Below are 14,534 nucleotides of genomic sequence, written 5' to 3'. Positions count from 1 at the left end.
TTTAAGGAGGTTTAGATATTTGTGCTAGAAAACAAGACAAAAATACTGAGCAAGATATTCTTTTTTTTTTCAGTACATGCAACATGTAATGCCACAACTATGAATTTAAGACTTTCTGCTCCTCTGCTCAAGGCCTTTATTTGTAAATAGGTGACTTAAGACCTGCAGAATCTCTGATTATGTCAAAACATACTAAAACTACAGCCAAACATGGTCTAGATTCCTCTAACGCTGACACTGCTTAGTTAGAGACGATTGTTCATTAAGCCTAAACATTTGGGGAACTGCAGTAAAAAGCCGGCCCCAGAGACTCAAATAACCTTTGCTCAACAGGTCAGGCAATTAACCTCAAACTGGAATTTTGCAGCAAAAGGGTTTCCAATAAAACTCCAAGTCAATATATATGTCAGTGTTTAAGAGGCATCAGCATTCCCCGAGCTTTCTTCAGACATATACATGCAAACATCAAAGATCTTCCCAACATCTGTTCACCGCTGCAAGGTAGTTTTATTGCAAAAGTCCACTCTGGAAGAGCAGAAAGTGAAAAACAGGAAGAGAGCGGAATGCAAACCATCATGACGGTTAATAACACGGGGTCACGACAGACACATGAAGCACAACATGCGATCTAAAGACAGACACGCATCAGTCTCTGATCTGCCAATAATGAAAGGATTGTTTCATAAAGGTGATGGATGTCATCTTGGCTTGCTCTTCCAGCCGGAGGGCATTTCTTTAGCATGCACTGAGCCAAAGAGACCACAGCGCTGAACACACACCGTACACTCAGGGTGGATTATTAGATTTGAAGCACACAAAATGTATCTAACCAAATAAACCGTTGGTTATCCTCAGTCAGCAAAAGCACAGTAAATTATGAAAAGTTGCCTGAATCTCACAAAAACAGCTCTAAAATGTCATATTTCTAACCCAAATCAAAAGAAAAAGCAAGTTATTGCACTGTGACACACTCTAACTCGCCCCAGACTCACCATTTTCTCAGCAGATGTGCTTTGATTTAGTCTCGGCTACAGCTCCGCCAGCTCTCCTCCCCGCGACAGGTCTCACAACTCAGTGACAGCTCACGAGACACGCAACCTGCAAGAAAACAGATCAGAAATCAGCCAATGTCAAAATGTAGTAATGATAACTGTTCACTGAACTTAAACCATTCAACACATAAGCATCAGTGAGGTCGGATGGGGAACAAATTAAATGTCAAAAAGAACTGAAGTCTATTAAAAATAGAAATCTTTTGTAACAATGTAAGTCTTTATCCTTCCTTTTTTATCAATTTAACACATCCTTTGCTGAATAAGAGCATTAATTTCTTTCAAAAAAAATAAAAAATACTGACCCCAAACCTTTTATGCATAAAAGTCTTTGAACAAAGTATCACAGGTTCCAAAACAATATATAAAGTCGCAAAAACTGTTTCAACATTGATAACTCTGCATATTATAATGATTTCTGAAGAATCATGTGACATTGAAGACTGGGGTAATGATGTTGAAAATCCAGCTTTGCGTCACAAAAATAAATTAGATTTTAAAGTATATTAAAAGAGAAAACTATCATTTTAAACTTGAAAATATTTTTTAAAAATTAAAATTTTCTTCTGTATTTTTGCTCAAATAAATGCATCCTTAAAGAGCAGAAACGACGACTTTGAAAAAATAAAACATTACAAACCCCACTGATCCCAAACTTTTGAACAGTGTTGTTTGCAGTGTTGGGGGCAATGCATTACAAGTAACGCAACTTACGTAATCAGATTACTTTTTTCAAGTAACGCATTCATTTTTAATTTACAAGAAAATATCCTGTCTCCTGTTCTCATATTGGGAGAAATCGGAAGTACAGAGGCAAGTACAAATGTGAATGTGCATTAATTCATCCCACTCACAAAAACACAAATTTAGTATTCATCAAAATTAATTAAAACTAGAGGTCGACCGATTCATCGGTTTTGCCGATTAATCGGCACCGATAGTTGATTGCCGCAACTATCGGTTATCGGCAAAAATCCATGCCGATAGTTTTCCGGTTTGCAACCGTTGCTGGAATGGCTGAGAAGGGTCCGCTGGCATTATACAGTACGAGAGCGGCGTCTAGAGGCAGAAATCACTGACAGCACGTGTTGTTTATTTTGACACGTGACACTGCGCGCTGCACAGAGCGGGAAACACCAGACTCGCATTTAAATACAGCCGACAGAAAATCCTGCCACGGAACAGAGCGCCATTCACATAGTTTTCTATTAAATTACATTATATTTGTCCCAAATCATTGTGAATGTACATAATGACTTCACCCTAGGCTACAAATTATGTATTGTGTATTTTTCAGCAAAACATGGTGTGTGTGTGTGTGTGTGTGTGTGTGATTCCTCCGAGTTCTCCTAGACGCAGCGCTGCGCTTTTGCCCCGGTGTGTGACTAACATTTTTTTTTTTATTATTTATTAGATAATTATCAAGTGTTAAAAAAATAGATGCATATAAAGTGTGAGAGTACACATACAATATCCATATGCATGTCATTTTAATGCTATGGCCTTGTGTAGATATTTAAAGATGGCCATCTTTAAGCATGATTGTTGAAATTAAATGATAATACTTAACAATAAGAGTCCATTCGTAGCATTAATGAAAACTGTAGAAGTATTGTTCCTTGTTAGAGTGTGTTCATTTCAACATTCACTCTTAGCAACTAATAGGCTACATTTTTTAAAATGTTAAAGTTTCTTCTTTTAACATTAGCAAACTATGAAATAACTTTAATGATCAATATAGTAAATAATATTAATATTTGTATTCATTTACAATGTATGGTTCAGTAGGTTTTTTTTTTGGTTTTTTTTAAATAGTAAAGCACTAGCTTTTTTCAAGTATCCATTTTGAATATCAGGTTTATCGGTTGATTAATCGGTATCGGCCAGTGTGGTCCAACCTAGCTATCGGTATCGGTAAAATCCACTATCGGTCGACCTCTAATTAAAACAGTGAAATGCAAACTCAGAATATGACGCAAACCTGCAATAATTAAATATGTTGAATAACACAAATGTATCTAATCCCATTTTATTAACCAATGTCTTTGCTGCTGACCTTTGATGATCTAGTTCAACCATACTAATAAGCACAAATGACTTTAGATAAACTAACAATTGTGCTTCATTGGTTTGTTTTTTTTATTGCTGAAGAGTGTTGAACCTCCTTCTCCTGTATTCTACTGTACAGACGTGAATTTACTTTTCCTTCAGCCTGAGGTTTATTCATTACACTTTTTGGTGTGAAAGGGCTTTTACAGTTGCTATAAATAGAACTTCTTATATTAAACAAACAATCAAGCCCTGCTCATATTTAAAAAGTAACGCAAAAGTAACGTAACGCAGTACTTTCCATAAAAAGTAACTAAGTAACGCAATATTGTAATGCATTACTTTTAAAAGTAACTTTCCTCAACACTGGTTGTTTGAATGCGTGTATGTATGCATGTATGTATTAGGGGTCGACCGATATGTGTTTTTCAGGGCCGATGCCAATTATTACAGACCAAGTGGACCAATAACCGATATATTATGTCTGATGTAAAAATGAAAATTAATGTCAAAGTTACGAACAACAAGGGCTCTGACAAAAACTGCCTTCCCTGGTGTTGATTGCACTTCTAACTCTTGTCATCCTCCATGCATCCATCTACAATAAGGGTAATATAAAGAGAGAGTTAAAAGTGGGGCCACTGCATGCTTCATGATTAAGCCTATGAATACTGTACTACAGCTAAACAGCTTGGGGAAATGTAAGTATTTGGCTTCAATAATTTACATGTTAGAAATGTATGTGCAATAGCATAACCTCTCATAATTATAATATAATACGTGTAAATAATTTAATTGTCTTCATAGATCCATTGTAGAAGTTGCAAAGAAGACCGCAACTATTTTAATTAAACTATAACACTAATAGCCTGTTATAGGCACACTTGGTTCAATAGCCTGTTGAAATGTCATAATTCATGTCGTCCTAATCTTGGCCTATGTGACAGTAATTTCGATTAGTTTTAATTTAGAGTGCAGTGCAAATGAAGCCATAAAACATTCATATCAGTTATCTTTTAATCAAGAGTGTTAAACTAAATTTTTTGGCAAACAAACGGTTTTACCATTAAAATTAAAACATGGAAGAAATAGCGTATTGTGTGATTATTCTTTTAAACAAAAGTTGTAATTGTTGTAGTAGTATTAGTAGATAAACCAAACTTTTATTTTGACGGGTTGCCATGAGGACCGCTTAAGTTTCTGTATAGCCTATGTATATGATATGACGATCGTTTTACTCAAATGAAACGGTCAAATGCTCATGAAGTAACTCTCAGAGCAGTTCTGGGGATGTTGTTTATGTATTTATGTCCTCATTTAGTGAGACGGCAGATGCTGAAAACAGTGGCGTGCACAGACCTCCGGAGGGGCAGGGGCAAAATGGGGGTATGGCAAAAATATCACGATTCACAATATTATCACAATTGTCATGTTGGATTTTCTATTTTGCAAGCTGTTTGAGCATTACAGCCAAACTAATTTCCCTATTATAAAGACAAAGCCTTTCAAGGTAACAAAATATAAAAAGGTATGGCGGATATTTAGGCCAAAGTAGGTGAAGATAAAAATCGTTGTCATTATTTTATCTTTGTTATTAAAAAATGAGAGCAAAGATACACATTACAAATACACATAATATACAAATAAAATAAACAGTGTTTTATTTTCAGGTAGTCTACAATAGGTGTATTTAGCAGGAGCATTCAAGAAATTGAATGAACAAATATAAAAATAAAACACTATATAGATTGATTCCTATTAAAGCAACTGTATTAAAGTTTTTCAGTCAAGAGTAGTGAGTGATTTTTCTCTTTGTGTTAGGTGTTTTATTAACATTAAAGGAATAATTCACCCCAAAATTAAAATAGGCTAGTGTTTGATTTTTATACCTTCATTTTCTCACTCAAAAGTTGTTTTAAACCTGAACGAGTTTCTTCTGCTGAAAATAAATGCTATTTTGAAGAATGTGGAAAACCAAACAGTTGCTGGTCTACAGTGACTTCCATAGTATTTTTTTTTTCCTACTGTTAAAGTCAATGTGGACCAGCAACTGTTTGGTTACCCACATTCTTCAAAATATCTTCTTTTGTGTTCAGCACAAGAAAGAAATTAATACAGGTTTGAGACAACATGTGAGTGAGTAAATAATGACAGAATTACAAGTTTAGGGTGAACTATCCCTTTAATTACAGTCGGCAGCATGTTTAGTACTGTCCCTTTAAGACCTGCATGCATCTAATATACAGGCACACATGCGTTTCTCTCAGCTGTTTACCTTCATTTTAGACATAACCAACTGAGTCTATACATAAACCTGGTGTGTTTTGACAGTATTAGCACAAAACATAACTTAGTTCAGTAATCGCTGTTTGACGGGCTTTTTAGAGCACGCGCTTTGGGTGTATGTGCTCAGAAAAGGCGCCCGTCAGAACAGAACACTGAGTGAAACGTTTAACCAGTAAGTCTTTGAAGCAGATGCAGATAATGTACTTTTGGTGACTGCGAATAAGTGCAGTGTCCCGTGAGAGTAACTCTACCGCTGAGTTAACACCGATGTGAATGTATGTGGCGTTGTATAGTATATAGAGACGGCGGCGCCAGAACAGCAGCTGATAGAATGCGCGCTGAAGTACGATACTACGATATTTCTTCAAAAAAGCAAATCGGGGAGACATTTTTATAGTCCACGATCAAAAATCTTCATATCGAACACCCCTACTCTCGGCAGAAATCGCAGACTAGGGGCACCGGACCGCAAGGGCACTTTACCGTCGGACCTCAAAGGGGCAGGGGCTCGAGCCCCACTGCCCCCCCCCCCTTGTGCACGCCACTGGCTGAAAACACCACGAGCGTCGCGCACTTCAAGGTGTGTCTGTATAATCAAAACCACGCGTCTGTGCCATTCACATATACAGAGACACGCAGAACATGCAGAATTCATATTTAAATAAGTCTTTTTGCAGCTTAATATTTACAGATACTAGTCCATAGCGCGAGTCGATTTAAGTGTACGGACCTACTTTTGATTAATTCATCCAAACTTTGACGAACTCCGTGTTATACAGTAAATTCCCTTTATATGACTGGATTCCGCGATTCCGTCTGCGTTTTCCCCATCGCAGAAACCATAAATAGATAATATTGAGGTGTTTTGCAACTTCAGTGTAGTGGATTGTGATTTATTGCAACTTGAGCAACATCTGCTGCTGCCTTTGAGAGACAACTGATGCGTGATGATCACTGAAACTGTAGCAAGCGCTTTCAGTGAGAGAGTACCTTAGTCTTCCACATTGATTGGTCTAACTCGTGACTCCCAACAAATCAGATGCACGGTGGGCGGAGACTGCTCGAGGCCACAGAGTGGTGAGTTCTGACAGGCTGCATCAGAGCCAAATAGCGCGTTTCAAAATTAAATAATTTTATCGGCACATCGGTTTTGAAAATGACCGATAATCATAAAAATGCTTAATATCGGCGCCGATAATCGGTCGACCCCTAGTATGTATGTATGCATGTATGTATGCATGTATGTATGCATGTATGTATGCATGTATGTATGCATGTGTACACACACACACACACACTTTGCTGCAGGATGACAAAATACATGTAAAAAAAAAAAAAGGAAAAAAAAAAAATAGGCTGCAAAATTTGCTACTTGAAAACTAACCTGTTTTGATGCAAGAATGCTTTTTACAAAAATGCGTCCAATTAGTGAACAAAAAAATTATGCTGGGCTTTCTGAAGACCAGTCCAGTTAGCCGAAAAGTTGACCTCAAAAATATGTAGCTTTGCACAACTCTAGTGTTATGTGCATGTATCTTATTTCTGTTATTGCTCATGCAAGCAGCAATGACACACATCAGTGTTGTACAATAAGTGATATTGGTGTTCAGTTCTGCTCCGATCAAAAGTCTCTCAACTCTTTCTCTGGAATGTTCAGAGTTTAATTTTTTTCCTGCTCAGAGTCCAAATACTTGCAAAATTTGATAGAAAAATGCTGAGTCTAAGATATAGTTGAGCAAACAGGTCCAAACACGCACAAATAGGAAAACAAACACGCGCAGGTTATCAGTGCAGTCTGTCACTGTCAGGTGCTCTAAACACAAACACACACACAGAGGAAGTTTATCCAGTGTAAAGCACTGTGTGTTTGTATGTGCTCATGAACACACCCATGGAGTTCCTCCTCACTCCACGCTGCTCTCACCCGCCGAGACGACCTTGATCTCCAGCTACAAGCTGACTAATAGGATGAGCTTTGATTTACAGGAAAAGGAAAGTGAAAACTCCACAGGAGCCAATAGCTCATGGGAGACACACAGATCACCAGCCACGTGCGTACACACTTGTTGACTGGGTTTCCTAACAAAACATCCACTAAAAAAGTATATATATATGTGTGTGTGTGTGTGTGTGTGTGTGTGTGTGTGTGTATATATACACATAAAAATTGTATAAAATGAAAATTATATAATATTTATATACAAATACACATTTACTAGAGATGCACACATATGTATATAAATATTATATAATTTTAATTTATATATGCGTTTTATTTTATCTATTATATTTTTCAGCAATGTATGAATATGCACACTACTACGTACACATATCAATATGTAAATTGTCTTTAAATATACAGTATGGTGGATTTTAATGTAGGACAACCTAATACATGTAAACATACAGTAAAATAAACTATCTGAAAACTAAATGGCTGGGCAAAAAAAAAAATAATAATTTATTGGCAAGACAAGTAAAATTAAATTTAAAAAAAACTCAAGATAAAAATGGTTCACTTTTGTGCCTTTTCAAAAGGGACTAATCTGTACCATTTGGTTACTAATATGCCCTCTTTAGGGGTAAATAAGGTACAAAAGTGTACATTTTGAAAAGGCCCCACCCCAGTGACAGCTTTTCTTTTCTGAGTTTCGCTTCAAACATGACAGCTCTACCTGAATGCAAGAGGGCAGCCTTTGCCCACAACGCAAGGCTGCTGCAGAGACTCATTTGAAACACACCCTCTGATTTTGTTCCACTACTGCAAACACTCACTCAGCACAAACTCTCATGAGACACGTCAAAGATATCACAAATACTTCTCACATTCCGTCTTATGGCATTTAAAAAGAGAAGAGAAGCTGTTTAACTCGCGTCTGAAGCCACATTGTAACATTGAGCGCTGAAACACTGTAACAGTTGCTGAACGTTCTAAACTTCCGAGAGCACTACAAATGTAACGAGCGCAACATTCCACTCGCGCGCAACAGCGTGTCAGTGAATGAAACGCTCATTCTCAGAGACACGACTAAAGAAGTTCAGCTCTTACCTGAGCGCGACTGTCTGTGTGCGTGGACACAAACTCCTGTGCGCTTCACGCCACGATCACGCCTATCCACGCTCACACATAAAGCGCGCGAAGTGGGCGGAGCCTCGGGGCATGTTGTACGTACTACGTGACCGCGCTGCTCTTGAGCGTGTCTCAGCACAGGCATAGCGCGCACGTTTCAATCGCTCTGTGTTCTCTACAAACTTTAAACGCATGTGCGTCCACCCAGCAGTGTATACGAGCATCTGTATCAGTAGCGCACATAACAAAGAAGCGCTCGCTGTGTTTTGTTTGCATGTAACGCCGCCACCCGCGATACAGTTCACTGTCCCAATTATTAGAGTCTCCAGACCCCTCCTGAGACCCTGCTGCTGTCCGTGTGTTTACACTGCACTGGAACGACCTGGAGATAACTGCAAGCGGAAGCCGAAGCCATTTATTGTTTATAAAGGTCATTTACTCATTCATTTAAATTGATGGTTAAAAATAAATAATAATAATTATTACAACTTGGCGAAACCCTACCCGTACCACTCAAATTAGAAAACATTATTATAAGCTAACCGTTGTGAATCGGGCTAAAGTAAGGAGATAGTTTTGAACACTGGCTGGTTATGTACTTGCTCAAATATTAATTATACACTTTATGGGAACCAAAGCTCTATATTTTTCAAATTGGCAAATAAAAAACAAATGAATACTTTAATTTGAAAAGTCCTTTTCTCTTTGGATTACACGACAAAAACAGCTGCTATTTCAATCTAGAAACCACATTTTTTTCTGATCTTTCCATTTGTTCCAGGATGGCTCTTTATAAATTAAAGACTAACATGCAGAAAGCCGACAAAGCTAAAAGACCCTCACACCACTTATATTTATGAATCAATGATAATATGAACATAAATATTCTATATCAGCGTTTATTGTACTTGTCATCTAATCATGTTACACACAAACTTCCCCATAGTTTCCAAGCCTCCAAACACGCCTTTTATGGCAGTAACATGCTGCTGTCACCGAGCAAACACTTTACGACGGGACTTCTGTGAGCATCTCAGGTGTGATGGAGGAAGTGAAAAGAAAGTGAAAGCATGTTTTCTATGTTTAGCCTCCATGAACTTTCCATTCCCCACAAAATTCCTCACAAGTGGGTGGGTCTACCAGTTTCTGCAGCACTTGGAAAACTTTATTTGGTGCCAATATTTCACAGGCTTTTCAACAAGACCGCTAACACAGAGAGCAGTATGCTTTTACGACTGATTCTTTTGGTTAATCTGAACCTTGCATCAGGAGTAACTGTGCATCTGAACCTGAGGAGTTGCCACACACCTCCAGAACAGCAAAGCCTTAGTGTAAACGAAGAGATCCGCATTCCCACAGCCACACCCACACAGGTCCAAACACGCCAGTCCTTATCTGACTTCACACAGCACACACGGAGCTATTCTAGATGCATTTCAGAAATCACTCAACAACTCAAATGATAAGTTTATAGATAGAAATGTGACTTAATACCCCAAAATATGAATCCACAAAACCCTAATGCCCAAAGTTTAGGCTGCTATTACATTTTAATGCACAGAAAGCCCTTTATATTGTGTAAGAAAAATATGAAATGCAATACTACAAAGATTCGGCCAAAGTTGCTGTGACTTATTTCCAATGCAGCTAAATATACATAACACTCAATTAGGCTTGATTGTTGACACTTTGTTGTAAAAAAATTGGGGACCTCTGTTGGTTGTTTCCAGAATTCATTTCAATTTGTATTGTACTATTGCTACACTCTTAAAAACAATGGTTCCACAAAGAACTTTTATCATCAATGGAACCTTAACATTCAAAAAGGTTCTTCAGATTATATTCTTCACACTAAGAAAAAATAGTTGATCACTGAAAGGTTCTTTGGGGAACCAAAACTGATGCTTCTATGGCATTGCTGTGAAAAACCCCTTTTGGAACATTTATTTTTTAAGAGTGTAACTAACACAAATATACAACAACAGATTATGAAACTGGTTGTGTGTGTCCTCAATATACTTTTGTTAAAGAACTTACTACTGCACAGGTCTACTGTAGTAAACTACTGCAAGAAGGTGGAACTGTAACAGCCTGTGGAGTTCAGGAACTGTAAAAAAAAACAAAAAAGTTGAGTTGCTTGAACGGTCTGTGCTTTAGCTCAATCACTGAGAACATCTGGCAACAAAACAAAGCTGTTTTATTCCTGCTGATACATTTATCCAGTGGCCAGGCCTGCGAAATGGAGAAAACTACAACCAACTTCCACACAGCGCTGCACACGCTCCAAACTTCACAAAACCGACATCAAAATCCTCCATGAGGAAAACACTAGATACAATCTAGAATCTGTTTCCAGGTCAAAGCGAAGGGGAACTCAGGTCAACCCACCCATGACCTCGCTGACCTCTAGACACTCATCAAGCTCAATCTCAACTCAAAACACCGAAACAAACACCGCCGTCATCAACAGAGCAAATTCAATACACTGAAATCGTCTGTCTGGGATAATTGGATTTGGTGAGCCTGTGTTTAGCATAGATGACAATCTGATCTCATTTATTTCCCTTCAGATGAAAACTGCATCTGTGCAGGTCTTATGAGCACAAATTGGTGAGAGGGAATTAAAAACCACAGCAGGGCCAATATAAATACATTAAAAACTATGACATTAATGATAAATCAAATCTTTTCAATTTGTTGAGGAGAGATGAGCTACCAACTGGACTTTGGATTTTCTCCTGTCAGAGAATGAAATATGAAGCATGGCATGTAGACATCAGAATTTGTTCACAAGATCTGATTTTTAGACAGACTGTTCAAACTTATATGTGGCTGGGTCTGATTTAACCAGATTACAAACCACTTGGAAAAGTTGGCTGTCAGAATTCATGTTTTTTCTTTTATCAGACAAAATAAAAAGAGAAGAAAAAAGTAAAAATAGTAAAGAAAATGTAAATTTTAGTTTGAGATTTTTGAACAATTAAGGCAATAACGACTTGGTTGGTTGACAACCATCCAGAACACCAAAGCAACGCTCTGCCAACCATGTGACACATAACATTTTTAAATAGCTACAAATTTACCTTTTAAAAGCTGTTGTTTTTTGTGTTTCTAAGCAGAATTGGATTTAAATTCCTCGGCTTGTCACATCAGTATCACTTCTCTATACCAAGAATGGAAAGTTTCACTTCTATATTTTCCTGAAATCTGCTTTGAGGTTCACCTAAAACTCAATAGAAGATATAAGCAAGCTAAACTACGATATAAACAAGCATCTGATCTCGCTCTAGCATAGTAAACCCTTATCTTACATGTCAAAGTTCAATATGCACAATTCTGAAAGAGTTTTATCAATCATCATCTGGTTCACTCTACTTATTCCAGAGATATGAACGAGTAGTTATACACAAACACAACATGTCAAAGTGCAGGAGCGGAGAGGTAAAAGTATTCAAAATATCCGATAAAAAAGCAATAAAACAAACCCGCTGACCTACATTCAAGCATTTGAGACGTGTTCACGTTTGTGTACAAAACATGCCGTTACTCTTAAAGGAACAGTTTACCCTAAAATGAAATTTCGCTGAAAATGTCCTCACTTAGGCCATCCGAGATGTAGATGAGTTTCTTCATCAGATTGGGAGAAATGTAGCATCACATCACTTGCTCACCAATGTGTCCTCTGCAGTGAATGGGTGCCGTCAGAATGAGAGTCCAAACAGCTGATAAAAACATCACAATAATCCACACCACTCCAGTCCATCAGTTAACATCTTGTGAAGCCAAAAGTTGAAACAAATCCATCAACGTTTTTAACTCAAATATGCGTCCATAATCCATAATATTGCTTCCTCCAGTGAAAAATTAGTCTGGTCTGAATCAGGAGAGAAATCTGCACAAGCACTGTTTACAAGCCAAAACAGTTAATATGGGTGGATTTAGATGTGAGAGACAACAGGAGATGGAGTAAGCGTGATTATGGATTATGGACCATAATAACTGGAAGCAACAGTTTGAAGTTATAAACGTCTTAATGATGGATTTGTTTCAGCTTTTGGCTTCACAAGATGTTAACTGATGGACTGGAGTGGTGTGGATTATTGTGATGTTTTCATCAGCTGTTTGGACTCTCATTCTGATGAAACTCACTTTATTCACTTTTTAAATGAAACTGTCGGTCTATTAACACACTTTATCACCACAAAGACACATCTTCAAAACTTCGTAACCAGCTTAAGATTGACTGTTTCCCTTTCACTTAGTCACAAGATAAGCTATGGCACTCATAGCTAGAACGTCAAGCTTTCTAACAGGAGATAATGCTACATTTAAAACTATTATTAAAGAGATCATAAACATACTGTCATGGCTACAGGGACCTGGATTCACAGCGGTGCAGGAGTAGTCATGAGGCTATTTAAAGAGCCATCTGACCTGTAACATGAGAATGAGCCATCAATTAGACATTTCACCTAAAGCACTGGGACGGATCGCTGAGCTTCCCAGGCTGAGGAATGAGAACGGGATCCAGTGGGTTTGAACAGGAGCCAATCACTGGTGCTCACTGGTAGACCCTGCCGATTATAATCAAACGGAAACGGAGCAATTATTCTCCATTAGAGATATGAAAATGCTTTTGCAAACTGCGTTCCATTAGCTGCAGGCCACAAACTGTCTGTTTCATGTGTAACTGAAGAAGGACAAATAAATCCACCAGTAAGGCACAGCAAACACAAGGATTTACACTGAAAGCATTCAGCAGACGCCCTTAACCGGAGCCGTTTACAAAAGAAAAAGTGCTTAAACGTCACGTATGAAACTGTTGTGATCAACAGATGTCAAGCAAGCACTTTAGTATGACATCTGCAAGAAAAATAAATGAATTCAACACAAATTCACTCTCTTATATCTAGTACAGATAATTCTGTTACAGATATAACAAAGCTTGAAGTCAGACCTTTAATTAAAATGACAATATTTACCATGCATGCATGTCTAGCACATTATTTTTCCCTTTTTTACAAAACAAAATTAACAATAATTAAACAATAATTTTAACCAGATAACAAACCAAGTCAGTGGTTAGACTTGTAAAAACTACAAATAATAATAATAAATTATATAACAATATAAGATATATATTATAATGAAATGATGAATATATATATATATATATATATATATATATATAAATAATAATGCAAGAAATGTTATAAATGTAATTTAATAATTTAATTGTAAATAATGCTATGTAATACCAATATTTTTACTATGCATGCATGGCATATGTTTTTTCTTTACTATAGACAAGTCCTATGGGCATCTTACATAACAGCAGCAATTCAGATGTGTGAGGAATATCGAAAACAAAACTAACTTAACCCACCTTACAAAGCCATATACAACATTCAGGAAGATCAAGGCACTTTTATTACACAACGCCTGTGAATTCATTTAAAAAGGCATGTGTGTGTGTGTGTATACTGAAATACTCAATATTTAAATACAGTTCATCAACATACTCTCCAAATGTGACTTTCCAGCAGTTCACCCCAGTCGGTGGTCTTTGATCTGTGTGTGTGTGTGTTTAATATGGGTGGAGGATTTCACAGCCTGTACAACATCCCAGCTGCTCAATACAACCACATACAATCACATGGTCGGCAGAAACCAGACAAAAAACACGCTAACTCATGCGTATTTACTTTATACAACAATCCGCCTAATGTAACCGAAAACACATTAAAGAATAATCAAGTTAAATAAACAGAAAATTAAATATGATCAAGATACTCACTGTGAACGAATCAGCTGACACAACGGTGACTCAGTAGAGCGCACTACTTCCGCATTCACTGGCGATGACCTATGCGCCAGCCAATCATGATAGAGCGTGTCCCTAGAGTTGACCAATGGCGAGGCGGAATCCGCCGCGTACTAGACATCCAACAGCCAATGGAGAGCTACGGTGGGTTAGCGGCTCAAACAACAGGACGGCTGAATGCTGCGAGCACACCCACATGCGAACCAATCAGGGCGAGACTGAAGCGGAGCGGGAGGGGCAGGTTTGAGCCAAT

The 14,534-nt window shown here is 37.7% G+C and overlaps 1 protein-coding gene across 3 annotated transcripts in view; it reads right to left on the bottom strand.

Annotated features, from left to right (window-relative positions):
• mtmr4 (myotubularin related protein 4) overlaps window positions 1-14,395 on the bottom strand; it is a 104,765-nt gene extending 90,370 nt beyond the window's left edge. The window contains exons 1-2 of one of the 3 annotated variants that reach the window (XM_058777014.1): window positions 14,255-14,395; window positions 993-1,098 (exon numbers count right to left, since the gene is read on the bottom strand). In XM_058777014.1, the coding sequence (XP_058632997.1) occupies window positions 993-995 (3 nt within the window). In that variant the 5' untranslated portion in view covers window positions 996-1,098; window positions 14,255-14,395. Of the gene's footprint in view, window positions 1-992; window positions 1,099-8,436; window positions 8,564-10,494; window positions 10,514-14,254 lie in introns of those variants that run through there. The other 2 variants (XM_058777016.1, XM_058777015.1) reach the window with 2 other exon arrangements.
• Between the last annotated feature and the right edge of the window lie 139 nt (window positions 14,396-14,534).

This window comes from Onychostoma macrolepis, chromosome 05, assembly GCF_012432095.1.
Source record: "Onychostoma macrolepis isolate SWU-2019 chromosome 05, ASM1243209v1, whole genome shotgun sequence".
Taxonomy (NCBI): Eukaryota; Metazoa; Chordata; class Actinopteri; order Cypriniformes; family Cyprinidae; genus Onychostoma; species Onychostoma macrolepis.
Note: the sequence above shows the minus strand (reverse complement) of the source record. Positions and strands in the feature narration are given on the sequence as shown.